General features: G+C 45.8%; 2 protein-coding genes across 3 annotated transcripts; one reads left to right on the top strand and one right to left on the bottom strand.

The window, feature by feature from the left end:
• The first annotated feature begins 42 nt into the window (after window positions 1-42).
• acap1 (ArfGAP with coiled-coil, ankyrin repeat and PH domains 1) lies at window positions 43-17,842 on the top strand. 2 transcript variants are annotated; one of them, XR_011603560.1, is made up of 23 exons: window positions 43-630; window positions 3,062-3,119; window positions 5,381-5,500; window positions 5,578-5,631; window positions 5,826-5,884; window positions 6,668-6,851; window positions 7,194-7,238; window positions 7,454-7,549; window positions 9,667-9,741; window positions 9,856-9,968; window positions 10,145-10,196; window positions 10,316-10,416; window positions 10,668-10,779; window positions 10,993-11,201; window positions 11,278-11,347; window positions 11,533-11,627; window positions 12,895-13,088; window positions 13,328-13,378; window positions 13,498-13,673; window positions 14,072-14,181; window positions 15,275-15,385; window positions 15,472-16,797; window positions 17,136-17,842. XR_011603560.1 is itself a non-coding variant. In XM_070992848.1 (23 exons), exons 1-23 carry the CDS (start codon window positions 578-580, stop codon window positions 17,231-17,233), a joined length of 2,298 nt encoding a protein of 765 aa, XP_070848949.1. In that variant the 5' UTR covers window positions 282-577; the 3' UTR covers window positions 17,234-17,842. The 2 variants fall into 2 exon arrangements, 1 of the variants encoding a protein (XP_070848949.1); XM_070992848.1 differs by having other exon boundaries at window positions 282-630; window positions 15,472-15,533.
• On the bottom strand, window positions 17,841-27,815 carry slc16a13 (solute carrier family 16 member 13). Its single transcript, XM_070992852.1, has 6 exons — window positions 27,664-27,815; window positions 22,535-22,780; window positions 21,750-21,893; window positions 21,375-21,631; window positions 20,631-21,162; window positions 17,841-19,494 (listed from the first exon to the last, which is right to left on the bottom strand). Exons 2-6 carry the CDS (start codon window positions 22,761-22,763, stop codon window positions 19,286-19,288), a joined length of 1,371 nt encoding a protein of 456 aa, XP_070848953.1. The 5' UTR covers window positions 22,764-22,780; window positions 27,664-27,815; the 3' UTR covers window positions 17,841-19,285.

The following is a 27,815-nucleotide window of genomic DNA, read 5'->3' on the forward strand; positions in this document are numbered from 1 at the left end:
GAGAGAGAGAGAGAGAGAGAGAGAGAGAGAGAGAGAGAGAGTACTCCGGTCGGCACCCTTGGGAAGTAACATCCAATCAGCCGGCTGCCATCTAATTTGATCTGATTCATTCGTGATTATCGAGCCGTGCTGATCGATAAGGATACTTCGCTCCAGAGGAATCTTTGCGCACAGCTTTACGCAGCATCCTCTCCACCGGCGCACGGACCAACCTGCTTTTTACTTGCCTATAAAATGGTCATAACGCAACTAACACCCCCCTGCGTCCATTGATAAGCGGTGACAAGTCGTGTTTTGGCTCGGATGTGTTGCAGAGGAGGCTCGGATCAGGCACACGGTGTCCCCCTGAACAGAGCAGAGAAGTGAGCAGGACGAGCTGCGGGAGGAATACAAATTGTACTCGTGAAAGAAAAACGTCCGACGAGAATAATGAGGCGAGCTGTCGGCACGGAGCGCTGAACACCGAGGAGATTCAGAGTTTTTCCTGCCAGGCTGCTGCTGCTGCTGCCCGCGTCCAGCCCCCCAAGAGGAATAAAAAGAAATCCTGTGAAGAGTTTTGTGCGATCTAAACGGAGGGATGACAGTCAAGCTGGACTTTGAGGAGTGTTTGAAAGACTCTCCGCGCTTCAGGTAAGAGTCTCACCTGTGCTTCGGTACTAATATCATCTGGTCTTCAGAGGGGGAGGCTGGGCTCTGAGTCCCGGCTGCAGAACGCCAAAAAGTGTTAAAATTGAAGCAGAAAAAAGCGGATAAACCCCATTAAACTGATAAAAAAGCAAAATATACTTTAATTATCTTCATTTTTCAATGTCTGCACAGCACTATCTCCATGTTAGTGACATGTCAGTCTCCAGAAACGACTTTTAAGATACTCACTGTGTCTTAATTAGTCAGTTTGAGCTGTTGATGCCAACAGTAAGCCGTCCCTCTGGGTCTGAGGTCAAGCCTTGCCATGTTCCTGCTGGTGTTGGGGGTCAATGAAAGGAATGAGACACTGCATGCAGGCCTGCAGGGCTGATAGCGCTGATCTGAGGTCTGATGTTGTGGCTCCGGGCTGCATTTCAATATTGTCATTCAACATCTTTAAGCAGAAATATGAGTGATGTGTGATGCGTTGCAAGCATGGACTTTTGGTGTTTCTGCCTTTTTCTGAAATCTGCAAAAATTCCTAGAAGCTTTCTTGGCACCGCCCATGCAAAGAGCTACTTACTATCTTTAGTTTAAGCCTATAAAAATTCATTAAAAACCTCAAAAGGTCCAAACTGTGCTGTCAGTGCAGCTCCTCTGCACGTCAGACGGGGGCCTCCAATCAATCGTCTTTCAACACAGTGTCAGCATCTGGTGTAATCAAAAGGGAAGTGTGGCTAAATTGGTTTTGCAAGCAGCTGAAGAGAGAGTTTGGCAGAACTTGGGTGTGCCCTGCCCTGATCGTTTCTGGCTGCGTGCCTGAGTCACGGTGGCTGGTGTCGTCTCTGCCAGCTGATTTGGCATATTTCAAGCCTCCCTCTTCTCCCTCTCTCTTTCTCCCAGTTGCCCACATTGAATTTATGAGTCTTGCACAGTGGTGGAAAGTTTGACTTGTGGCAGCTGCAGCGGCGAGGTCTCGTGTCAGGCTGAGAGCAGAGGAAGGAACGAAGGGAAGGGAAGGAAAGGAGGCAGGGAGGGAGGCTCACGCGTTTAACAAACACTGTCAGTCTAACAGATCAGCAGAGAAGGCGATAAAAAAAAGATAAAGAGTGCTCTGACGGCTCGGGACGGCCACTCAAATGTGCTGCCTCCTGTTGCTAGGTAACGGCGAGGCAGGAGGGCAACAGGAAGTGAGGCGAGATGTGCTGAGGTGATCAACAGGAGAGACAGGAAGTGTGTTCTCTGCGGGGAGAACCACGGCGGAAACTCAGTTTTAGCTCGGCCTTAATTTGCTCGCTCGCTGCATCCAAAAAAATGTGCCACCAATTAAGAGAGAAACGAAAAGGACGTTGCCTCTTTAACGAAGGAATCTTTTTTTTTGTCCTCCTCCCCGCTGGGTTCTCGTAGGCGTTTTTCTCTCCTTTCTTTCCCTCGCTCCTTTGCTGACTTGTCATTTGGTCGCATTTCAAGAGGACATGACCTCAGACTTTGATTCAAGCATCCCCGCACTAACAAACACAGAAACACAAACAGTTACTGTCTGTCCAGGCCCTCCTCTTTTGTCTCCCCACGCTTTTTCTTTTCTTCCTCTGTCTCTCTCTCTCTTTCTGTCTGTCTCTCTGTGTCTCTGTACTGTTGGTGGAAGGCAGCGGAAACCACATGGTTGAGCCGTTGGTAAAAGAAGAGATGAGATGCAGAAAGAGATACTGACTGTGACGCTAATAACTGACATACCAGCCCTGCACAGGACCTCTGAGGCGCCTTTGTGCATTTGTGTAGGAGATGTTTGAGAAGGCCTCAAAACTAAAGGGTATTAATCCATTACTTATAACAGACGACTTGCAAGAGGGCCCGTTCAACAGGCCCACACGTTTCCATGACTCGACACCTAAGCTCCATTCAAAGCCACAGAAACCTTCGTTTAAAATTCCGCTCGAGAGCTCAGGTTCCTAAAAATACCCCCAAAAAATGCCGCGCCAAACGACAATGAAGCGAGTATAAAAAGATGCGCAGGAATTTTCCGTTCTGTAAAACCACAGAATACACAGCGTTGTTTGCGTGTGTGTGGGGAAACATTACGGAGGCAAATCAGGGTCAAACGTTTTCGGGGTTAGAAAAACAAAATGAAAAGTTTGAGAAGTAAAGCTGAGGCACGGACGTTATTTTGATCATTAAAAAATATGTTTATTGTTTATAAAGTCTTTATGCTCCATCAGGACAATACACAGCATGTACACAGCAAACCGGGAATATTGAAGTTAATAGAAATATATAATGCACCTTTCACTTGATTTGTTTGCCACTGCTTGCTCTCCATAGGATGAAACATGAATATTAGCACACTGGTGTTCATGTGTTACAGGAAGTCAGTTTACGGTGACCTTTGACACCAAGAGTTTGTGCATGACTTTGTGTATTTGTGTGTGTGTTTCAGAGCTGAAATCGAAGTGGTCCAGAATGATGTGAGTGAACTGGAGACGCGATTAGACAAGGTGAGATACGTGCACCTGCATCTACATACGCTTTTAAAATGTCATACTGAGTCATTGCTCTGCTTTCAGAAACTTGACGCACACACACACACACACACACACACACACACACACACCCAGGTATCAGTTGGTTGCTGGACACATGCTCCTCATGTGAAGAGGCAGTGAAGTGAGAGGTGGGCGGTGATGGTTGAGGTATTCCACCTGACAGCAAGCAGGAAGTAGCTGCAGGTGCTGCTTCCCCATCGTATTGTCTGCCAGCGGAGAGAACTACTTTGTTCTGCTTTGATGGGATGTCATTATTCCCACTGCGTGTGTGCGTTCACACACGTTACGGTTTCAGATCTGTTCATCTGCTGGCGGGGTCACATGCTGCGTTTCTGTTCCTCGGTGATACCGAATGAGCGTGATTTAGTGAGATTGTGACTCTGTAGCTCCAGAAAGCACTCGCTTCGTTTAGCTTTCCCTGCAAAGCATCACACAAGCGAGTGATTTATGTGAGGCAGCGGGGAAATGTAGGGACTCTGAAAAAACTGGACTAACTGGCTTGAAGTGCCTCAGGCAACTTTACCTGCTCTGTGCAAGTGTCCTTGAGCAAGAAGCTGCCAGATCCAGTGCTGCTGCTCTGTAGCTCAACTCCAACCTTACTGTCTAAGAAAGGAAGAGAAATTTCCCTTCTTGCATGACTACCACACGTTTTTATTGTGATAGTAGAAGTAATCCTGTTTTCTGATCTGCCATGATACCATCCTACATGGGACCATGCTCCAACATGCCTTGACTGCAGACAGATAAAAGACAGACAAATAGAAACAAATAGACATCCATCCATCCATTTTCTATATCGTGTATCCCTTTCGGGGTTGCGGGGGGGCTGGAGCCTATCCCAGCCGTCAGCGGGAGGGAGACAGGGTACACCCTGGACCGGTCGCCAGTCGATCGCAGGGCACAAACACACAACCATTCACACTCACACTCACACCTAGGGGCAATTTTACAGTCACCAATCAACCTAATGAGCATGTTTTTGGTCTGGGGGGGAAGCCGGAGTACACCCACGCATGCACGGGAAGAACATGCAAACTTCACACAGAAAGCCCCGACCCGGGAATTGAACCGGCAACCTTGTTGCTGTGAGGCACACTCACTACCTGCTGCGCCACCGTGCAGCCCACAAATAGACATAAACAAGAAATAAATAAATCCTTTACTGGAATAAAGGTTGTCCTGTATAAATAATCTGTTAACAAGTGAAAGTTTTATGCACTCAAAGTATCAAAAGACAACACACCAACAGTGTTCAGAGAGGTGTACTGCTATTATAAAAGTTAAGACAGACGACCTGATCTGAGATTTTGAAACCAACAGACGTCCTCCAAAGACAGTTAAGCCACCATATTCTCCATGATGCCTTCACTGTCTCAGTTTTACTGTGTATCTGCTGCTTGTTTGGAAGAGATTGGCTGCTCATTATAATCATCTGCCTCACTGTGGCTTAGCAGATATATTAGCATCAGTTTAAATGTTGGCTAAGCTAACAGAAACCTAGTTGGTGGAGACCAAAAACGGAACAAAAAAAGAGTAAATATTGGACTTATATTTGTCAGGTGGCCAGAAATATAATAATAATAATATAATGCTAATGCTAATGCTGCTCCCTGCCTGCTGGATGTGTAAATAGGCCGTTAGCTAACACGACTTTAGCCATAACAGCTTTATATCATGGTTATGTTTACAGCTTTTACTTCAAAAAAATCAATGAATGTACCTTTAGTTTCCAGTGCAAATGTTTGGGTTTGTTTTTCTTTACTGGAAATTACTTTAAAAACTGCTTAATATGTAGGCTAATGTTGCATGTACAGTAATTGTTGTAGCCTATATCTTTAAATGTCTTGCCTCAGTGTCTTTGTGTAAACTAAGAAAAAAAAAAATATCTTAGTGAGTTTTTGAACAATTAAATAATGGTGGTATGTAAAATCCAGCTTGTAAAATCCACTAATACTCTGGCTCTAATGCATTTTAATGAACTCCAGACAGTATTTAACAGAAGCTGGAGGTTATGTTCACCATGTGCAGTGATTATGTTCGATTAGAATAACCTCTTAACTCTGGCTGTTTCATTGCCTTAATGTGTGGACTCCTGGAATAACCCCTCATTATGTTTAATTATTCATACTGATTATGAGCGGCTGTTTGGCACCTCAAGTGTTTCTTGTTTGAGTAGCTGTTTGACCGTGGCACTGCGTGTTTGTGTCGTCCAGCTCGTGAAACAATGCCAGGCCATGCTGGAGGCGGGCAGGGTCTACTGCCAGACCAGCAAGAGCTTCGTCAACGGCCTCCGCGAGCTGGGACACAACTGCTCCAGGGACAAGATGATGGAGGTGAAAGCAGCACAGTGGCATGCAAGTCATCACAGAGTTATTTATACGCTTGTGTAATCTAAATTTCTTCCCCGCAGGAGTGTTTGGACAAATTTTCCAAAAAGCTGTCAATCATCTTGGAGACGCAGGGGGTGAGTGTGTCTCTCTGGACCGTTCGCTTTCTTGTCTTTGTACCACAGTCTCCTTTCCTGTCATGACACGTATCAGCTGCACTGTGCGGTAACGTGGTCAAGCAGGGCTGCAGCACGCTCGACGCACGTTTGACACGTTCAACAGCGGTCTGTGCTCACCGTGATAGATTTGCGTCTCTCTTATCCCCTTTCAGGAAATGATTGAGACCACGCAGAAGTCAGTCAAGATGAAGCTGCAGACCTTTGTCAAAGAGTGAGCGAGCTGCTTCGGCGGCCTTCTGTTTGTTTCACCTGATCTTCTTGTTTTTTGGTGCCTCTCTCTCAGCAGCGTTCGCGCGCTCAGCCACCTCCTGCCAAAGTGTAGCACATGAAAAAGATATTAGAGGCCTGTGATCCTTCATTTTCCTTCTCCTCGCACACTGGCTTGCAGTCTGCTCTTATTAGTGGGAATGATACGGTGGATTAGACGAGAGGCAGAGGACGTAGCATGTGACAGTCGAGATCAGCTGGATTTTTAGCCAGTGACACATTTTGAATGCGGTTGAACCCTCTGAGCTCGCAGGTCCGTTATCAAATGGCAAACAGGCGTGCATGAAAGCTGATACTGTTTTCTTCAAGTTAGCTTTATTGAATATAACACACAGGAAAAAACATAACATGAGTAATACACGACACAGCAAGTTCTAATATGCTATCGTGCATGCTAATATAGTAATATTACAGAATAATGAAAAATGCAAAAACACAGTGTATCCAGTGCATGGTGCCTCTATTTAAATAAGCATTAAACCCACAAGTGAATTATATAAATGTGCCAGTAGATAATCAAAAAAAATGGAACCAGACCTTCAAGAACAACCTGTTATTTCCTTTTAAAATAAATAATTTATTTCTATTTATTATGCATCTATTTACTACAAGACAATAGCTAACATATCTGCAGTTTCTTCAAGTGGAAAATTTGAACTTATTTGTCGGATAAAGCTTAAATCCTCTGTCACACCAAACTCTATTGTCTCGCCGTCCTGTCTTCCAGGGACGTGCGTCGGTTCAAGGATGTGCGCAAGGAGTTTGAGCGCAGCAGCGAATCGCTGGAGGGGGCGCAGGTGAGGAACGCCCAGGCCCCGCGGGGGAAGCAACACGAGGTGGAGGAGGCCAGCAACGCTCTGCTCAATGCGCGCAGGGCCTTCCGGGCCGAGGCCCTGGATTACGTCCTGGAGGTGAGAAAGAATGCGTGGTGAAGTGAAAATCGTACGTTTTCGGATGTTCATCGTCATCAATGCATCACCTGCGTGTTCGTCCATGCATTAATTCATTAATCTGCATGCGTGTGCATAAAAAACTTACGTGTAGAGGGTCCACTTCAGCTCAGCAGCCTGGATGCATCATACAAGAGCTCGCGTGATTATAGCTGTGCTTGTGCTGTTTTGAATGATAACAGGTTTGCCTCGGGGCTTCTCTCCAGACTTGTGGTTGTGGTTGTCAGAGGTTTAACTGGCCAGAGAGTTTTTTTGGTTATGGAAACATGAACTGTCTCTTACCACGACTTCCCTTTGTTTCAGATTAATGTCATTGAAGCCAAGAAGAAGACTGACATTTTGATGGCAGTGAGTACATGCTGACCTATTTTAAGTTCATTTTGCTGCTTTTCTCAATACGTGGGGTCTTCATCATTCACACTGTATACCATGCTGACTGAAGATTTGCCCCTCGCTGTGCTGTGTGTCCGAATGCAAAGGCCTATCCTGCTGGATTTGCTCAGGATGTCTTCGCCGTATGCAGGAAGAATTCTTGTAAATGATTTCTCTCGCTGTCATCTCAGATGCTGTCGCTGATGGAGGCCCAGGCCCAGTTCTTCCAACATGGCCACCAGTCTCTGTCAGAGCTGGACGAGTATCGACAAAAACTGAACGAGGAGGTAATCGCTCGTTGGAGCCCGATTGATTTAGTTTCCTTTGATACAATCTTTGCACCGCAAGTCTATGAGCAATCATGTGGGGTTACATAACAGCGCTCGATGACAGAACTGACTGCACAAATACGAACTAAACACAAAACATCTGGGCAGGAAAAGAGACTCTGAGCCTGACAAAGTCTTGTGGAGTGTTTGGTCAGAGTCCGAAAGAAGGAACGTTGTCAGATTGCCGTGTGGAGCCTGAAGATGTTGTAAGCCGGGCTTTAACCTTTATGCTAGATACGTGCATCTGTCAGTGTACTTATTGTGCATTAGCTATAGATTATACACTATACTTTAGCATAAGCTGATATTATCTTGAGAAATAAATTATTAGACAGAAACAGTTCAATATAGAAGAGCTGATAATCTTAGCGTATCTCCCAAAACTCATCTTTTCACCCCGTCTGAACCCAAGACGCCCATGTGGCAGTCGGAGGTGTCACATGACCTGAAAATCCTCTGCTCAAAGAAATACTCATTCACTACGAACGAAAGCGGCTCAAAGGTCGACATGTCAACGTGACTGATAACACGAAACAAAGAAAGTATTTAAATGGCCCAGTTTGATTTCACCGCCTGTTCGTGGGCTTGCAGCTGTCAGAGTTCTTGTCCATGCTGGCTTAAAAGTCGAGAGTGAAAGTGAAGTCTTGACCTTTGAAGCGGCAGCGTGAAAAAATCTCACCACAAAGTCCTTTTTAGAAGCTTTAGAGCGTTTGACCATATTTGACAATCCCCTGTGGAGGTTTTCACTACCGTCTCTGCATTGTTTGCATCTGCTGCTCAACATCATGACGACAAGGAGTTTTAGAGACGATGACCCCAATGCAGGTTTCAGACTTTTCAGAAGGTTTTGCAGATAGTTTATGAAACAGGAAATGTTTGTTTTGGCTCAGGGAAATACTAGATATTGCTAAGATATGTTGAATGTTAACAAAAATATGGCCCCTTTAATGATAAGATCCAAAAAGTCATTTGGGCAAATTACATTAGATGAGTTCTTGGCATCTTTTTAAGGCGGGCAGAGCCCAAGAGTCACAAGATGACATCACACCGTCATCGTGACAGGAAGACGTGAGCAACAACAGGAAATATTTCACATGGCTGTGTGTGTGCGTGCGCGCGTTTGTGTGTGTTAGTTCCTGCTCTTTGACTGACCGAACTGGACAAACTTTTTGCAGCGTCAACCAGCAGCAGTATGATTGTTGAGAGCTTTTATTAAAGGTGGAGAGTTTAAAACAGGAAATGAATTTGTCAGCATTCACCGGCTGAATCAAACCTCAACACAGCTCATCCTGTTTCAACAGGAAGCGATAGGACCGAGAATAAGCAGATGAGAGAGAGACGCCGAGGAGTAATACATTAAACAGACTCTCGACGAGAAAAAACGCCAGTGTTGTTCCTCAGTTTGGCACAGGATGTAGGAAGAGGTTCGACTCTTCCTAATTCCTGTTTCCTGAAGTGCAAAGTCTGCAGGAGTGATAACCTCCCCTGAACTCCTTCATGTCCCTCCATTTGTCTTTCTCACAAACATGTTAGAGAGAGAAGTACAAGGAAAGAGGGAAGACTTGTCATGCCAGAAAAGACATAAATGGACATAAATAGAAACAGAGAAACATATGCACAAACCAGACTCCATGCATTTTTTACAGGTTTTTAGATCACTCATCTTAAATCAATGAAACCTCTCAATGATTGTCTTTCTGCCTGCTAATATTTTCTACCCAAATGCACTTAAATTGCCATTTTATGTTCCAGGATTATTTAGGCTTTCATTTGTTTAAGGATTGGGTCACGTTAAAGGATAAAATAAGTCCTAATGTTGTTAATTAGCTTGCTGATGTGTTATTGAGCGAAGCATTTAATCACTTCCTGTTTCACGAATCTGTTAATGTAGCTGAAAGCTTATTGGATTATACGTAAGAGCTCTGGAAAACTGTTAGTGTTGGCATTCTGAATGAAGCTTCCTTAAGTGAAATGCATTTCTGAGAGATAATATAAAAAGGAGAATAATGTACACCATTTAAAAATCAATATGCATGTGTGGAGAGTGACCTCTGTGCCTCTTTCTGCTTCGACAGCACACTCAGTTTGTCCTAAACTCTGCCCGGGAGAAGAGGGACATGGAGCAAAGACATTCTGCAATAAAGAAAAAGGTAACACGTTCACCTAAACATGCACATTTTTACATGCAGTTATATCTTAGAAATGCATTTTTTTAAACCACAAGCAAAAGAAAATACAGAAACAGGCTTCTTGAATATTTCTAGGATGTGTCCTATGATGACTCCATCATGGATTTCAATGCCGACGCAGCTAACGGGATCGCTATGGAGGGGTACCTCTACAAGAGAGCCAGCAACGCCTTCAAGACCTGGAGCAGGTACAAGCTTACCCACAAGATGTCTCACGCAGAACAGCTGCATTGTCTTTTATGCTTTTCTCCCACCACACATCTCACTAAAAGGACTCAGCTGTCCACTGTGCTGCAGAACGGTTTCTGACTGAGCTGCCGTTTGTCTTCTCTTATGACCTTCTCATATTCTTTCTCCACCCCAGGCGCTGGTTTTCCATTCAGAAAAATCAGCTGGTGTATCAGAAGAAATTCAAGGTATATTTCAAATTCCTGTCATGGTTTGACTGGACGAACACAGAGCAAAGACCTCTGTGGAGACACACAAACATGCATAATAACAAGCACGGTCTTGACCCGCCTGTGTCTTCTCTCAGGACCAGCCTACAGTTGTGGTGGAGGACCTGCGTCTTTGCACAGTCAAGCCCTGCACGGAAAATGAGAGGCGATTCTGCTTTGAAGTGGTCTCGCCGTCGAAGTGAGTGTGTGTGTGTGTGTGTGTGTGTGTGTGTGTGTGTGTGTGTGTGTGTGTGGGCGAACATGTCGGCGTGCATTCATGCATGCGTTGTATTTAAGCTGATTTTCATCAGCCCTGAGTGTGAGGATTAGAGCGTCCTGCAAAAGTGTGCGGTGTGAGATTTTTTCCATTCATTTTTCATGCACTGAGAAAAGAGGTGATCACAGTGTGTGTGTGTGTGTGTGTGTGTGTGCGCATGTGTGTGTGTGTAGGTGTTGTTTGTTGCAGGCAGATTCAGAAAGGCAGCAGCAGGCGTGGATCAGCGCCGTCCAAAACAGCATCGCCTCAGCTTTTCAGGAGCGCAGAGAGGACCCACACAGCCCAGTGAGAACACACACACACACACACACACACACACACACACACACACACACACACACACACACACACACACACACACACACCATTATCTTCTATATCTGCATTTTTCAGTGGGAGTTTAATCCGAGGAGCTGTGTGCCTTTGTGTGTCTCCTCATTCCTTTGTGTGTGTGTGTGTGTGTGTGTGTGTGTGTGTGTGTGTGTGTGTGGTTATCAGAGACAGCGCTGCAGCTCAATGTCTGCGAGCAGTTTGGGAGGAGGAGGGGGAGGAGGAGCGGATCAGGAGAGCGAGGGCTGCAAGGCGCTGGAGGAGGTTCAGGCGATCCCAGGGAACAAACAGTGCTGTGACTGCGGGGAGCCCGGTCCTGATTGGGCCTCCATCAACCTGGGCATCACGCTTTGTATCGTCTGCTCAGGAATACACAGGTACACACACACACACACACACACACACACACACTTGGCCTGAAACCTTAGCTTTAATGTGTATCCTCTCAAACAGGAGCCTGGGAGTCCATTTCTCCAAAGTACGCTCCCTCACTCTCGACTCATGGGAGCCAGAGCTCGTTAAGGTAATTTAACCTTTTAGCTGCAGCAGCTTCGGCCTCATTACTGCCTTTTCTGTGTTAACACAAAAATACTCGTACAATGATTATATAATGCATTATGCAATAGTTTACTTTCAATAAACTCTCCAAATGGAGCAACCAGCTCTGACATATATTCACATTTTTTTCCTTTTCCTCGCTTCCGTCAGTTGATGTGTGAACTAGGGAACACAGTAATCAACAGGATCTACGAGGCCCGGATCGATGAGATCACCATCAAGAAGCCCCACCCCTCCAGTCCCAGGTACAAACAGTCAACTTTAACCAACATTAAAGGAGCATTTCGCTGATTTTACACGTACAAAGTGCTCCTCCTTCTGTGAAAACACTCGTATAATGTCTCGTGTTCGGTATTCAACATGGTCTGCCACAGATGGTGAACCACACACGTTTTCGTTGATACTTGCCTAAAATTGCGTGTTAAGTGGAAATGAATTCGTTCACACTGCTGGAAAATCTTGTTAAGGGAAAACCAAATCTGATGAAAGGGAAGATTAGTCCTGATACGAAAAGAAAAAAATGAATCGCATGGAATTAAATGACACGCACATTTCTGGATGCTTACAACTCCTTTGTGCATCTTATCTTTTTTTACTCTCATATTAATCCATCTATTTATGGATTATTCAAATGATTTGGGCATTTTACTTGTTTGCCTGTTTTCAAAATAAGTCGTGTTAGGATTCAAAAACATAGCAGTGGACAACAGAGCTGCCTTTGAAGGAACTTCTAGCCAAATGATAAAGATTTTCCAATCAAGCTGTTGATCCAACGTGACTGTAGCTGCAAAAACAGCAGAAATGAACAGACGCACGCTCTTCGTCTCCTCCTGCTGTTACATTGACGGCATTACAGAAAGCTTTAACTGCCTGTGGGCGCTGGGTTTGCACATTGATTGAAGACTAACTCTCTAATGGCTCCAGCTCCCCATGACTCAGTTTTAGAAATGTCCCCGCTGCAAAGACCAGTGCGGTTTACAGCGGCCTACAGCTCGGCTTGGACTTATTTCTTTTACTTCCTCTTTTCTCCTCTCTGTTGTGTCACAGCAGACAGGAAGCGCCACAGGTACATGATATCGATGGTTAACTTAAGTCTCCTCCGGAAACTTGCTGTGAGGCTGCATGCTTTCTGCAGCATGAGCTTTCAGTCTTGTCTTGCCTGGGTTCACATTATTTGATTGCTTTTCAGTCGAGCTCCCTTTTGGAATAGTGCTTTTCTGTCGAAATGAGGCACTTTGAGTCCCAAACAGACGTCGTTTTAACTGAATTTACGACTTCATTAAAAGACAATGAGTGCCTCAGGGATAAGTGTTTTGCATTCTTGCCTCACAGCTGCACAAGCAAGTTGTGGTTGTGTCAAACTGAGAACTTGTGAAGCCATAAGCACGCTGGCAAATGAGGCCCTGCATGTCAGCTTCTTTTGTTTTCCACGCTCTCAAAGGCCGCTGAAGAAATATGAATGACATGAATTTCCCTCCGTCTCTCTAATCGCCTACTACATCTGTCCCTCAGGGGAGACAAGGAGTCGTGGATCCGATCGAAGTATGTTGAAAAGAAGTTTATCCAAAAGCTGCCTGAGACCGGCAGGGGCACCCTGCTGAGGCGATCCAGCGCCAGGAGGAACCGAGCGACCACGCAGGACCGGAGCGTGCAGCGACCGCCGCTCAAGCCCAAACCGAACCGAGCCACTCTGCCGCGGGTCACAGGTAAACACCGACAGACGGAGGGAAACCAGTGGGCTTTCAAAGGTCTGATAGCTCCCCTGGTCGCTTGCTTGTTGTCCAGTTCAACGCTCAGTGACTCTTGCTGATGTCGACAAAACACAAACACGCACACATTCACACAATCCCCCATCTTGGTGATCCAGCAGAAGTTGCTAATCCAGAGGGTGATGTCGCAGTCAGCAGGATAAACCAGTAATCATGTCTCTCCCTCTCTTCCTCAGGGCTGAGCCCCAGTGACCTTGTCAAAAAGAACAATACAAGCTTTCACAAAGGTGAGATAAAACACACACACACACGCACATTGATGCATACATGTGAGAACAAACACAAGCTTGAACTAGAACGTTTTGAGAATTGTCACGTCATCGAGTTAACCGTCTGCTCCCCTCAGACGTGGATGAGGAGGAAGAGGATCTGAGCGGACTCCACCCCGGGGCGCTGCTGTACCGCTCGGCGGCGCTGCAGAACTTCCCCGTCATGGCCGATGCTTTGGCCCACGGAGCCGACGTCAACTGGGTCAACGTGGCCGAGGAGTCCAGCACGCCGCTGATCCAGGCCGTCTCAGCGGTGAGGACGACATTCAACATTCAAACGAAACTGTAACTTTGCTGAGCGCGTTCATGCTCCACGGAGGATGAACTGTTCCCGTTTTGAGCAGTCCTTTAGCATCGCCTGCAGGTCATACTGTTATCTAAATGTTGCACTCAAAATATAGAAAAACTGCCATGAAATTTGCTTACGAGGGGGGAAAACCCCTCAGGATAAATTTTACATTTTGAGCCCCATGACAGAAAAAGAACTTGGCAGCCTTCAGGGGCCTCTAGAGGGGCTTTATGCCCCTTGTCTTGTGGTGTTAACCTGTTTGGATGAGGTGACAGCAGGCAGAGGTTCAGAGAGGATCAAAGAGTTTGCTTGCATGTAGAAAATTGGAAATGGAAGCTCACATGTTCCTGTTTCCTCACCAGAACGCCCTGGCAGCCTGCGAGTTCCTGCTGCAGAACGGCGCTAACGTCAACCAGGCGGACAGCAACGGGAGGGGGCCGCTGCACCACGCCACCATCCTGGGTCACACTGGGTACTGTCCTGCTCACACACGCGGTCCCATTTCAGAGAGAAAAATGGCCACAAACCAACGATAAAAACTGACACAGTGGAAAAAAGAAGGTGACGCAAAGTGAACGCTTCGGTCAAAGGGTCATCATGAGCGCGACTGACAGACTGCGAAACAAAAATAGCCTTTGAGACTAACAGCAGTGACCAAACTGACATGAAACAATGTGAGACAGCAACACAGATTGGTTTCTCAGGCAGAGAAGCAAGCTCAGAAAAATGAACGCATTACTTTATATACACACAAAGAAAATGCACTTCAGCCCTCAGGCGCTGCGCTTAAAACCATTAACGAAGCTGAATATTTTCACCCTGTTCGCCCAAATGACGTGCGTGTGCTGCTTATAGTGTGAAATCTCAGCACAAAGGAAGCAATACCCTGACATAAAACTCAAAGGAGTCTCTTAAAGAGCTGCGAGCAAGCTGGAATCATAAAGACCTTTTTGCAGCTCGACTTTTTATCTTCCTCTGTGCAGCTGATTTATTGGTGTTTGTGTCAGATGTTTCATTTCAAAGCAGTGCAGAGTTGCCCTCCGTGGCTTTCCAGCAACACGTCGACGAAGTACGCTTTGCCAAATGAACGTGGTTGTTTATCTGGCAAGCCGAAAGCAGGAAAACGAAGATAACATGGAGTCCTACCTGTACTGCTTATCGGGGCAGAATCTGGCTCTAATCTCCTCCAGCCGGGGTCAGTTTGCAGATTTCTGCTGTGGAGCGTAATTTAAGAGTACAGTTCACGAGCAAAACAAGGCACTGAAAGTCCTCAGCGTGCGTTCCTGTTTGCGCTTGAAGATTAGACAAATCGGTCAAATGATAAATTAGAAAATGAGAATGGTCCTGACGTCGCCTCTTCATCATGTTGTGCTCATTATGTAATGTTGTGCACGGCTGATGTCTGAGTGCATGCAATGAACGGCCGGTGGGAAAGTTCCTGCAGTGGAAGCGGCTGCAGAAAGCAGTGGTTGCAGTGCCAGCGGGGTCAGGTTTCTGATTTTAAGAGCTGGGTTTTGGTGCCTTACGCGCACTCACACTCTTTATGTGTCTCTTTGCTTTGCCAGCTTGGTTTGTCTCTTCTTGAAGCGAGGAGCAGACTACAACGCCAGAGACAAGAACCAGAAAGACCCCATAACCATTGCTGTGGACAACGCCAACGCCGACATCGTCACTTTGTGAGTATTTGAGAGAAGAGAAACCTGCCATGTGACCACCAGCTACCAACCGCGGCCTCTTCTCTAACTGTTCTTCTCCGCTTCAGGCTGCGGATCGCCAAGATGAACAAGGAGATGCGGGAGATGGACGGCGCGTTTGGCCAATCAGGTCACTCAGGGGGGCAGGGATCTGGGGGTTCATTGGGCGGGACTGGAGGTGGGCTGGCCCACACCAGGAAGAGCCTCCAGGCTATTAAAAACCACATAAGTGGCTGGGCTCTGGGGGGGCAGAATGATTAGTGGAGATAAAAATCAGCCCAGGAAGTGAGACTGGAATGAGCCTGTTTTTGGTTGTAAGCTAGAAGGAAAATGACATGTTTTTGTCAAGTTGTTACGCATCAGAAATCACTGGTTTCGCAGTGTCATGTGATGCTTATCTGCAGCGTCTGCAGGGAAATTATCCTGGCCTCCCACACATATCATTCAAGGAAACATGCGTCATCATTTCTGATTAAAAAAAAAGGAAAATTGCCTTCATTGAGACAGCATAAAATCCAATTCTTAAAGAGGCAGAGCACAGGGTACAACAGTATAAAGAGCCTCAAGGGCGTAGCTGAAAACGGACGTGTTGATCGGTGAAGAAGGAAAATGAAACAAAGACGGGGCATCGTGAGAGACATTCTTGCACTTTGAATTACAAACGCACATCATGCTGCACTTTGAATCCCACAATATCTCCAAATACCTTGTCAGTGGAGAGTGCAACACGTGGGTGTCTGCAGCGTCTCGCTGTTGTATAACTGAAGCTTAAGAAAATGTACATATAATAGATCTCTGTCAGGCCTGTTTTTTCTCATGTTGTATATGTGATGTTTTTATATACAGGACATACAGCGTGTTGGCTTTATCAGAGTTTTTATCAGTGTGTGTGTTGGACTGCCTTTTTCAGTCCAGTTTTATAAGCTAAAGAAAATGTTCAGTTTGGTTCTCAAGGACAATACTTCCCTGCTATTCTGTGAATAGTGACGCAGTTCAAAGTCTGTTATATATTTGTATTTATCAGAATTTCATGCTGTCAGCCAAGTCCAAGAGCTCTGCGCTGTAGCTCCCGAGCTTCAGATTAGCCGTGGGTTTTGTTTGCATTTTGTCATGTTGGCTCCTTTTCAAGCTGCAAAGTCCATTCTTTCACGATTGTCCTTTAAATCAGCGTCAAGGCCTTTGTTAAGTCTCATGCGCGCGCTGCGTCGTGAAGGAATGGATATGAAGTGATGCTTTTGTCCGCTCCGAACAACTGCTGGTCAGTATTTGACGTGCTGTGCTTTATCGTTGTGTGTCTTTGTCGTGTGCACTCATGTGCCTTTGCCTTCTGCCCGCTGAGATGTCCGGCTGGTCTCAACTGCTTGTGCAGTGTGCCACCTACTGCAAACTAAGAGGTAAAGTGCATGTGCATGCCCAGATGTGTGTTTATTTGTTCAGTTGCATGCTTCTTGCTTTAGGGCTACAACTCTAAATGTGTTCAGGAAATAGTTGGGTTTAGCTGCAGCTATTAAAACTGAATGTGTCCTCTTCAAAATGACGTAGCTTTTGATGAAAGATGTCCAAACACAGCTGTGTCACATTAGAATAGAGGATGTGAAGCCAAGTTTAAGAATCCAGAGGAGATGGCATTAATGTGAACATTATGTCTGAAGCTTAACAGCTTTTAAGAGTTGTACTCTTTAAAAACAACAGCGGCTTTAAGGCTCATCTGTTCATCTCTGCTCTTTTCCAGGGGATGAAACCTACCAGGACATCTTCAGAGACTTTTCACACATGGCCTCCAACAACCCCGAGAAGCTCAAACGCCGCAGTGCAGACCCCAAAACTTAAGCGGCTGCTGCCTCCTCTTCACTCTGCTGTACAATGCCACGTTTCACACGTTAGCCCTGCACACTTTCAAACACACGTACAGGAGACATGCTAGCATTCAGTTCACAGGCATGTGGACGCACACATTTTCCCTGGCTACCTGCCACATGTTCAGTCATAGCTCAGCTGGTGTTGACTTCAGAGACGATGAACGCACCAAACAGTGAATTCTTTGTGTGGACACGTCAGACCGGAACAATTGTGCCCAAGTGGGAACACTGGAGCAGCTTTATGAGACCAGCATGAGGTGTCTTTATGCGTAGCAGAGGGTAACACCATCATTCTGCCAAGATTTCCTAATTAAATCCTGTAAATCTGTTTTTAAAAAAAGCTAAATCCATTTTTTATGTTCCTCTGCCATTTCTATTGAGTTTTTACATGATAAAAAGAATTGCAAATGGACATGACTGTTCTAAAGAGTAAAATTTTTAGCTCAACAGTCTTCTGTTGAATTGTAATGTGGACATATTTTTACATTTGGGACATTTTTAGACACTGTCCGAGTCCGTTTTGTCAAACTGTATGAGGTACTTGAGATTCATGAACAAATAAACCACAATACAAAACTGACTTTTAAGTGTCTTTAAATATTTATGACGTTTATAAGTCTTGCTGTCAAAAACAGAAATCCCCAGCAGAGGGCGCCATCATTTCATGATGGAGCTTGTCATCAAAACTTGACTTTGTCACAGAAGACCTGAGCTGTTGAGGACAGAGACACAATAACCACTAAGAGTAATGACGAATACAACAAAATACATTTGTTTTTCATTAAGACTGAATACAAAATAAGACATTTGAACATATAACAGTGTCGGGTTGCAGCCTGGATGTTTTGTTGTTAGGTCTAAGACTTGAGCGCTGAATCATATGTTCCACATTTTAACAATTAAGGAAGCTCAATTATTCAGCAGCTGCCAGGAACCAGCAGGTCACAGTGACCGTCTCTGGTCGATGACCCTGGTGTTTACTCAGCTGTTCTCAAAGCCAAACATCTGTGACTTACAAACACAGTCTCGGCCTGTGATGTTCAAAAGTCCAAACTTATGCAAGCAATGATTTTATGATCAGAAAATGCACTTGTATTTCGGCCCAGTGATGCACTGGTGGAAGGTCCTGAGGTGGAAAGAGTCGCTGGAAACAGTGCTGGTATCTGCAGCTCACAGTGAACCAGCACAGAAGGCCGCTGCTGATTGTTAAGAAAGTCATTCATAAATCTACACTCACAAATCACACAGAGGTGTAAAGGCCAACAATTTGTTGTTTGTAAAATTTGAAATATAAACCAATGAAGCACAATGTTAGCTGTCTGCAGGACATAGTGCAACAGTGTTTACCAGTTAGATGAGATGACGGGGCACATACACAATAGAGGGGACAGGGGCCCCTTCGGGGGTGAATTAATTCAGTCATGCTGATCGGCCGAATCCATTGTACTACGTCATCTGTGCCTCCTTAAAAGAATATATCACAAGATATATAGAGTGAAAGTTCAAGATTAATCATGTTTGTGCTAAATTTAAACACGCTGCTCAGATTCACATTTTACATTCACACAAACCAAGACAACAAACAAAATTTCTGCTTCTAATTTAAACTTGATGGTCTGTGTAATAATTAAAATAATAATAATGAAGTAATTTCCTGTCTTGCATGTGCTGTGCATGTAAATGTAAGTAACCACACATCTGTGTATTGCTAAGTAAAGCATTTAAATGCCCAGTGTTTCCTTTCACGCTGACAGTACTGGCCTCAACATTAAACTGAGGTTACGATGTGTAACAGAGAGGAACTCACTGGCCCCTTTGAGCTGTCAAAGTATTCACAGTAAGCTTCTTTCTTCACTTTTGGTCTGAATCTCTGAGGTATAATGCAAACACGTGCAGCAGCCTTTCGGTGCATCGTTATATTGGCTGGATGAAGTGTTAACGAGGCTCTTGAACCCTTAACCTCCACGGTGTTTCAGATTATTAAGGCTTAATATTTCACAACATCCTTAAACTCCCCGATGATTCACGCTGTGGACAAACTATTCATCTGTTCCAACTCGGACTGTACATCCTTCTCTTTGTTGTCCTGGCGGGAGCGTCTTTGAGGAGGCGGTGGATCTGTGCGGGAGAAGTAGTGCGGCAGAGTGGCAAAGGCTAAAGTACCGAGGATGGGGAAGCCGCCCGCTACCAGGAAAGAAGTGGTGTAGTTGCCTGTGACGTCCTTGAGAAACCCTTGAAACACGGAGACAGGAGAACATATTCAGAAACTATCGCACCGCGTAACGCTCGCCTCACGCTAATTAAGAAAAACATTCATTGCAAAGTGCACTAGAGGCTGCCCTCAGATGGCTTAGCAAGAGTTTTGAAAGGGTTCATTTAACTTAATTACAAAACAAATGACCTCGAGTGAGATATCTGTTTCTGAGTGAAAAGAAGTAAAAAACTGTGGAGAGAAGCTTGAGCTGGACTTGTTGTCACTCCAGACACTTTCACTTGTCAAACACAGGTGGAACTAATAACATCAGCTGCTGCTGGAGCAGAGCCTTCGTTACTGTTATTAGCGTCACCTGTGCTTTTCCTGCTGCGACAAGTCAACACGCCGGCTGTGGAAAAAGTCTGAATGTGTGATTTATTTTGGGAACTAAAAGCGTTCTGATACTGGAAACAAATGACACATTAAATACGAGATAGATTTTTGATGGGTGATGCTCATTAAAGGCAAAAAACAATGTCTTAATCAGCATTTATGACCTACTAGTGTGTGTGGCAGTGTCTGCTGTGTAGAGACCCTGCTTGTGCTCTCTGCCTCTGTTTTCTCATTTTGCTGTGCTCAGGATGTTCCTGGTGGTCCATCTCTGGGCAGTGGGTATGTGGCCCCAGCCAATAAGAGTGTGCACGGTATGAGGGTGGAGCAGAGGGGTGTATTGCAGAGCGGTATTATTGTGTTAGTGAGGTACAATGAGCCTAAAGCCTGAGTTTTCAAAGTCATGACGGTGGCTCTCGTTTAACCTGGACAGATCACCACGCTGCATACATAACCTGCTCCGGCAGAGGTTCAGATGTTAAATTGGCTATAAAAAGCGTCACCGTTTCACTGATTCGCTATGAGCGATACGGATTCTCAGCTGAGGCAAACTGTCGTGTGTTTTACACTGCTGGTATTGCAGATAATAGAACACACTATAAAACTGGGGGTGGGAGACCTGGCTGACCCTGGTTACTCCAGTTAATGTTTGACTGCTTTTCACTTCACTGTGCTAACGGACTGATTTAGGTCACTTTAGATAACATGAAACAAGGTGAGGTGACCTACATGGGGAGATATAAATCATGCGCCATCCCAGTCGGCTTGCTCCGTGTGCTCATACCTGACAGAGGTGTCCCCAGAAGTCCCGCGCTGCTCTCGATCAGCTGCAGCAGCCCGAGCGCCCCCATCACCCGCTCCACGCCCACAATCGTGGGCATCACTGCGAAGACCACAGAGGTCAGCGCACCGGAGCACAAGCCGTAGAGGAGGCTGACCACCATTAGCGCAGAGTAGGATCCAGACAAGGTGCTCACAGGCAGCAGCATGATGAACACTCCTGCCAACGCTGTCCACAAGCTGAGTAAGTGAATCAGCCGAAAGTGACCCAGGTCTGAGAACCAGCCTGAGAATACACGGCCCAAAATGTCAGAAGCGCCAGCAGCTGACATGACAAAAGCAGCTTGGTATTCAGAGAAGCCAGTTTGGCGGCTGTGGGCCACCAGGTGGAAATATGGCACAAAGTAGCCAACGTTGAGAAGAGTGACGCCCAAGGTGTAGGTCATGTAAGGCCTCTCGAAGAGCAGCGACAGCTCCAGGTAGGAGGAAACTCGGTGCAGCAGCGAAGAACATGATGGCCTGCTCTCTGAATCCGCCTGGGGGGAGGAAAGAAGCGTGAGCATCAACTTCACTTAACGTGTCATCAAACTGTTCATGATACAATATGAGATTATGATGCTGTGGGTCATCAAATTCTTGCTAAGACACTTTCAAAGTGGTAAAGATGTATTTTCATCATCAATCCAGTTTCTGGGCGGTGTAACTATAAGCTGACACAACAGATGAAAACAGCACGGTCTTGTCCCACCTTTGCGGGGGCTTTAGGGCGTCGCTGTGGACGGATGAGGGCCCCGCAGGGCACAATGTTGAGGCTGAGGCCCCCGAGAATCAGAATGGCCCCTCGCCAGGCGTACTTCTCCACCAGCAGCTGGAAGAGCGGATTGAAAGCAAAGGAGGAGATTCCGATGCTGGAGAACGCCAGTCCCAACGCAAGGGCACGCCGCCGAGTGAAGTTAGCCATGACTGTAGCTACCATGGGAGTGAAGACCAGCCCCCAGCCCATACCTGCAGGAGAGGGGAGGGAAGACCAACATGAGAGGTCACGTAATTCAGCTGCAATTAACTCAGCGAACAGTTAACCGGGTAAACAAACGCGACTTGCTTCGCTTTGTTTAAAGATTACCTGAAATAGCACCCATACTAAGGTAGAGGTGAACAAGACAGGTGGCCTGCGAGGCAAGTATGAAGCCCAGTCCAGCGAGACAGCCCCCCACCATCACCACCATCCGGGTCTCATATGCATTACAGAGTGCTGCACCCAGTGGACCTGCAAAACACACACACCCACACATCTTCATCAGTCAGGACTATTTAGCATAAAGATAAACAACTGCAGTCAGCTCACAGCTGCAACGTGCTGTGACGACAGCTTTGTTTTTATCGTGTGCTTTGTTCATCTTAGTGTACACGGTGCCATAGATCGATCCAGCACTGCACTCAAGCTGTATGAAGCTTACACTGAGCGAAACATGTTTATTAAGGCTCCGCAGTCCCATCAAATGAACCCTTCTGGCTGTGTTATGCATCGTTTTCTCCAAACTCAGCCTGACAGTTGTGGTATATTTTGAAATAAAGTCCTGTGAGGTTGAACAATGTTTGGCTCTTCGGCATGAGTTTGTAATGAGTGACCCACTGCTGCTTGTCAAAGGGTTAATGAGTTGCAGCCCCCTTTTCACAGCCCAACCACAAAACAGCTCAGAAATTAAAAATCCTTCTACAAACTGTCTTCCTCTTTAGTTACGCCTCTCCCTGTGTGATTAGTGTAGATTAGTAGTGTGTACATGTCTGTTAACTTAGCTAATTATTCGATCTACAACTGCTTTTCTCCGTTTTATGTTCACAGATTAATGAATGATGAAAACAGTTGTTACGAACAACACACTCATTCTTTAACACACGGTGACTCACTGAAGAACTGCTGTGAAGCCAGGCCAATGGACGAGATCCAGGAGATGGCCTGAGCGCTCTCATCGAAGTACTGCACAAACTCTACGAAGAAGATCCCCAAGCTGCGCATCAGGCCGAACACGAGGCTCGTGCTGACAAACAGGGCACCGACCAGCACCCAGCCCCAGCCTCCGTCCGGGCCCTCGGCCTCGTAGCTCCGGCTCTCCGCTTTGGGCTTGAGGTTCGACATGTCTCAAAGAGACTGCTCTGGAAAAATTAAATAAATGCAGGTCAGCATAAAAGCAGTGAGGAAGGCAGATTAGGAGAGGAAGCACCAAGTGCATGAAGATATAAGCCTCAGGAAATCCAAGTGACAGCTCCTTCCTTTAGTAACAGTGCAGCACGATTCTCAGACTCTCTGTGGTTGTCAATAGTCGTAATGATTAACTTCCCTCAGGTCAATAGATACTCTGCTTGTGCTACATAAGTGTGACAATGCTGCTTAACAAGCTGGCCTTCATTTGAGAAGATGAGGGTGAGAGGTGAACTCCGACAAGCGTTCAAAGATCAACTGTGAGCAAATGTCTGTGTGGATAGTGAAAGCCAAGAAAGCCCCTTTATCAACTTTCACTACATCTGTTTGAAGATTTCTGCTGCTGTAATAAGACCATGACGCTAAACTCACGACTACAGCTCTGCATTCAACGATCCTTAAAGTTTGTAGGCACCCACACTGCACAGGACCTCAGCTGGACAATCAATAGCCTGCTCTGGCAAAAATTGCTCAACCGCAGTTTGTAGGGACACTTAAGAAAAACAACCTGTCCTAGAAGCAGCTCGTGCCCCTCTACCACCGCTCTATGGAGACGGACATATTGCATTACAGTATGGTATGCCAACTGTTCAGCAGAGCTCTCCAAAAGAAACAGCACAGAAAATAATCAGACTTCTCCTGCGCCTCACTGGAAACATCTTCAGATCACGCTAGCAGCTTTCTGAAAGACGCAACTCAACCCCAACATCGTCTCTTCGCTCCATTTTGCTCTCCAGTGCCATCTGGAAGGCGCTGCAGGGCCTGAGAGAGCCACACTCCCAGGCTCAAAAACAGCTTTTACCCCCCAGGCCATCAATGAACACACAAACCCCCCCACACACACACACACACACACAACACACACACACACACACACACACACACACCACCACCACCACCACCACCCCTCCAGCAGCTGGAGCAGCATTTCATCCCAATGAGGAAATGTGCATTAACATCTGGAAATATCTCTGTATGACATGCAATAACATCTACATAAAAGGTGTATAAATAGCGGCCTCTGATACTTTTTATCATATATCTGCATGGCAGGTGTGTATGTGGTGAATCTGAAATGAACCATGTTAAAAGCTGCACAGCAAACAAAGTACAACGAGCACTGACAATAAAGGCATTCAGTGACATGAAGATGTTGTCCTCTTGCAGTCCACTATGAAAATGCACATCTGTCTCTTACAGTGTTTAGTGCAACACTGGCCTTCATGGGGGATTTGCAAAGTCAGATGCTCCTCCGTATGTTCCTCTTCATGATGCCATTATCCCATTTTTAAAAGAAAAAGCGCTCCTCGGGCACCTTTTGAGCTGCTGACAGTAACAAGCTGATCACGGTGCTGAAGCTGCTCTTCTGACACCGACCACAACTTTCAACTCGTGCTGGCAACACGCCGCCTGATAACATTTCCCCCATTTTCACTTTGGTTTCTCTTTAATCGGCTGTCAGCTGATTACATGGAAACTGTGCTTCCTCTTTGACCTCACCGATCAGCGCAGCAGCACAGAAAAAAGTCACTGTCGTGAACAGGCACATAACTTTGATTCATTTGTCCTGCAGCAGCTTTCTGTTAACTTCACTGAAAAAAGTGCTGATAACAGTGGACTTTTTATTTTCGTTACATACTTCTTTACAGATATAGTGAGTAAAATCAGATAATAATTCAGATTAATACAGCTGTGCAGTAGTGAATTTCAGCCAAAGCAACAAGTAGCACAGTGGCCTGATCCATTCCTAATCGAATGCCACTCACTTCACTGCTGCAGGAATTACAGGAATTTGACCCAGCACTCTCTCAAACACACGCACTGAAGGCCGTCAAGAAACACAAACTTGACTTCATATTGAGTTAAACACTTTATAGACTTCTAAACTGTATTTTCACATGTCCTGGATAATAAACGAGATGGCTGCAGAATCTGAAGGTTGCCTGCTGAAGGAGGTGCAGGACAATGTGGGGTTTCACGCCAGGATCATGTGCTTGGCCTTAGGTTTCATTTTGCCAAGTATTTGTTTTCTGAGCTCGAGCAAACACGAGAACTGCTGCCAGCAACTCTGTGCTGGAGATGGTGAATGGTAAAACTTCTCGTTTTTATTTATTTAGCTGAAAATCACCAAACACAAATTCAGCTCAAAGGGCTGCGGCGACTGTTGATCACTGAGGTCAAGCCCTCTGTATCAGCGCTCCCCAACCCTTTTTTTTGCGCCACGGACTGGTTTCACGTAAAGCAATAATTTGCCGGACCGGCATAGAAACGAATAAAAACATGGTATTAAAAACTCACCATTGCCCTGAGTGTAGTTGTTGTAATTAGTGGGAGCCCTGCGTTTGTTTCTCTTCAACGAGAAGGCTTCATCGCCTCATTTGCGAGCCTGTCGCCACATATTATCCAGAGCCGGCTTGGTGCGTGAAAACCACCTGAAGCGATAAACCCGGATTTTAAGTAGGACTGCAGATATTGTCACTTTAATGCGGCTTTCTTTTCTTTGGAAGCTGTAGCCTCTTCTTCTTCTGTCTCATCATTTGGCCTTTTCCCCTTTCCGAAGAAGCTCTCCAAAGACGTTCGTTTCTTACCCATTGTTGCTAGCTTGTGGGCTTTTTTAAATATCGTATCACGTGACCGTGACTAGCGGTTTGACATGTCTATGGTGTGAAGTGGCACAGGCGGATGCACCTGATTTTCAAAATAAAACTTCTTTCAGACTCTGATGATCAATAAAACATTTTCGTTCAGTCTCTCTGCACGTACCAAATGGCCCTAGTGGTTGGGACTGCTCGAACGCACTATTTACGGCTCTGACTTCCTGTAACTGTTATCATTATCTGTGTGTGTGTGTGTGTGTGTGTGTGTGTGTGTGTGTGTGTGTGTGTGTGTGTGTGTGTGTGTGTGTGTCCTGGGTCAGACCGATCCCAACTTTTATGTTATTATTACTACTATTATTATTATTATTATTATTAGTAGTAGTAGTAGTAGTAGTAGTAGTAGTAGTAGTAGTAGTAGTGTGTGTCGGGTCGGATCACGGGTCTGGTCCCGGGTCGGACAAGATAAAATTAAATATTTTTTGTTCAGTCTCTCTGTGTGGTTGGGGACCTCTGCTCTGACGCACTATTTACTGCACTGACTTCCTGCATCATTGGTGTGTGTGTGTGTGTGTGTGTCCTGGGTCAGATCCCGGGACTGATCCCAGCCCGCGTTGTTATTATTATTATTATTATTATTAGTAGTAGTAGTAGTAGTAGTAGTAGTAGTAGTAGTAGTAATAGTGTGTCCCGGGTCGGATCACGGGTCTGGTTCCGGGTAAGTCCCGGGTCGGATCCAAGGTAAGTTCCGGGAAAGTTCCGGGTCGGTTCCGGCAAAGTCCCGGAACTTACCCGGGACCGACCCGGAACTGTGCCGGAACATTGCCGGGACCGACCCGGGAAATTCCCGGGACACTCCCGGGACATTGCCGGGACCGACCCGGAAATTTCCCGGGACTTTCCCGGGTCGGTCCCGGCAATGTTCCGGGTCGGTCCCGGGTAAGTACCGGATCAGATCCCGGGTCTGGATCCCGGCTCGGGTTGTTGTTATTATTACCGGGTCACGGAGCGGTATCGGTCCGTGACTGGGGAGCGCTGCTCTCTATTGTTTTTAATTTACATTACACAATAGCAATACCAAGAAATTTGTGATGCTGTTTTAATCATCCTCTTAAGCATATACTCAACTCAAAACAGCACAAAGACAATATATTTAATGTCTTCCTTCATCGGCTTCATTTATTTTTGCAAATATGTGCTTGTTCTGAATTTGATGCAGCAAAACGTCTCAAACAAGTTGAGACAGGAGCAACTAAAGACTGGGAAAGTTCTCCAAAAAACACCTGTTTGGAACGTTCCAGGTAAACACGTTCATTGGTAGAGACCATTATCACACGGGCTGGGGGACACCTCGTAAAACTGCTGTCGTTAAACAAGCAAATGACTGTATACAGTTTAAATTCCGATTTTACAAAATGTCCCAACTTGACTTCCTTTTGGCAAACTCCCCACCAAAACCGCATTCTTAGACTGCCGAAGACTTCAAGATCACACTTGTACAGTAAACAGAATAAACAGTAAAAGTAAATACATTTTTTTTAAAGGAAGTCGGCGTCGGATGAGCCCTTTCTGAGTAATTGTAATGTAAATAAAACCGGTTTAAACTGCTCGAGTTCGTGCACCACAATGGAAATCAATCTAAGTTTCACTCAGTATGAATTCAAATAGTTTGGTGCTGTAATAAACATGTATTGATTACATGGTCTTACACAACTGACATCCGGGTGAGATGCACACAAACGCACCTGCAAACACGTCCCCCCTCTCCTCCGAGCAGCAGCAGCCTCACGCAGACAGTCGGTCAGCTTCATTCAAGCTTAATTACACAGACACGAGCAGGTGGACATGCGAGAACGCGCACCGGAAACTCGGCATGTGGCCTCTCCAAACATAACTCCACGTGAATGACGTATGCTTCACACGGCGCTTGCGCACTGATCGTCACACGCAGCTGTATTAATTACAACAACACAACGGTCGAAACATGTTTGATTATAAGTCATGTCGTGCTGACGTGGACGCTGTTCTTCAACTGTTGCTGACAGGGTGTTTGCTGTAGTGGTATGAGTGAAATTGCGGTAACGTTTACCGTCAAAAAATAACCCTTTCACAACCAGTAACCGTCTGAAACCTTCAAGACTAATCCTGTACGACTGGAAAAACATGTCAACGCTCGTCCGTACAATTAAGTGGAAACAGTTGGCAGCTTGATGGGAGCTGCAGTCTAACTCAACCCCACTCACCCTCGGCTCGTCAGCTCTCTCTGGGGCCGCTCATGGTCCACAGCTGAGGTGCGCTGTGGTAAACAGAAAAATGAAAGCAAGTCTCCGTCAACATGAGCCGCAGAGACAAGTTCAACAGTCACTCCGGAGTCAACCGGCCGCGGCACGCGCGT

The sequence above is a fragment of the Chaetodon trifascialis genome, chromosome 23 (assembly GCF_039877785.1).
Source record: "Chaetodon trifascialis isolate fChaTrf1 chromosome 23, fChaTrf1.hap1, whole genome shotgun sequence".
Taxonomy (NCBI): Eukaryota; Metazoa; Chordata; class Actinopteri; order Chaetodontiformes; family Chaetodontidae; genus Chaetodon; species Chaetodon trifascialis.

Bases quoted from the DNA above. Each gene is read 5' to 3' on its own strand.
- acap1 (XM_070992848.1), top strand. From the start codon at position 578: ATGACAGTCAAGCTGGACTTTGAGGAGTGTTTGAAAGACTCTCCGCGC. The intron at 11,202-11,277 runs GTACACACACAC...CCTCTCAAACAG, and splicing joins GTCTGCTCAGGAATACACAG to GAGCCTGGGAGTCCATTTCT. The intron at 14,182-15,274 runs GTACTGTCCTGC...TTGCTTTGCCAG, and splicing joins ACCATCCTGGGTCACACTGG to CTTGGTTTGTCTCTTCTTGA.
- slc16a13 (XM_070992852.1), bottom strand. From the start codon at position 22,763: ATGTCGAACCTCAAGCCCAAAGCGGAGAGCCGGAGCTACGAGGCCGAG. The intron at 21,632-21,749 runs GTAATCTTTAAA...CCTCTCCTGCAG, and splicing joins TAGTATGGGTGCTATTTCAG to GTATGGGCTGGGGGCTGGTC. The intron at 21,163-21,374 runs GTGGGACAAGAC...TCCTCCCCCCAG, and splicing joins GCCCTAAAGCCCCCGCAAAG to GCGGATTCAGAGAGCAGGCC.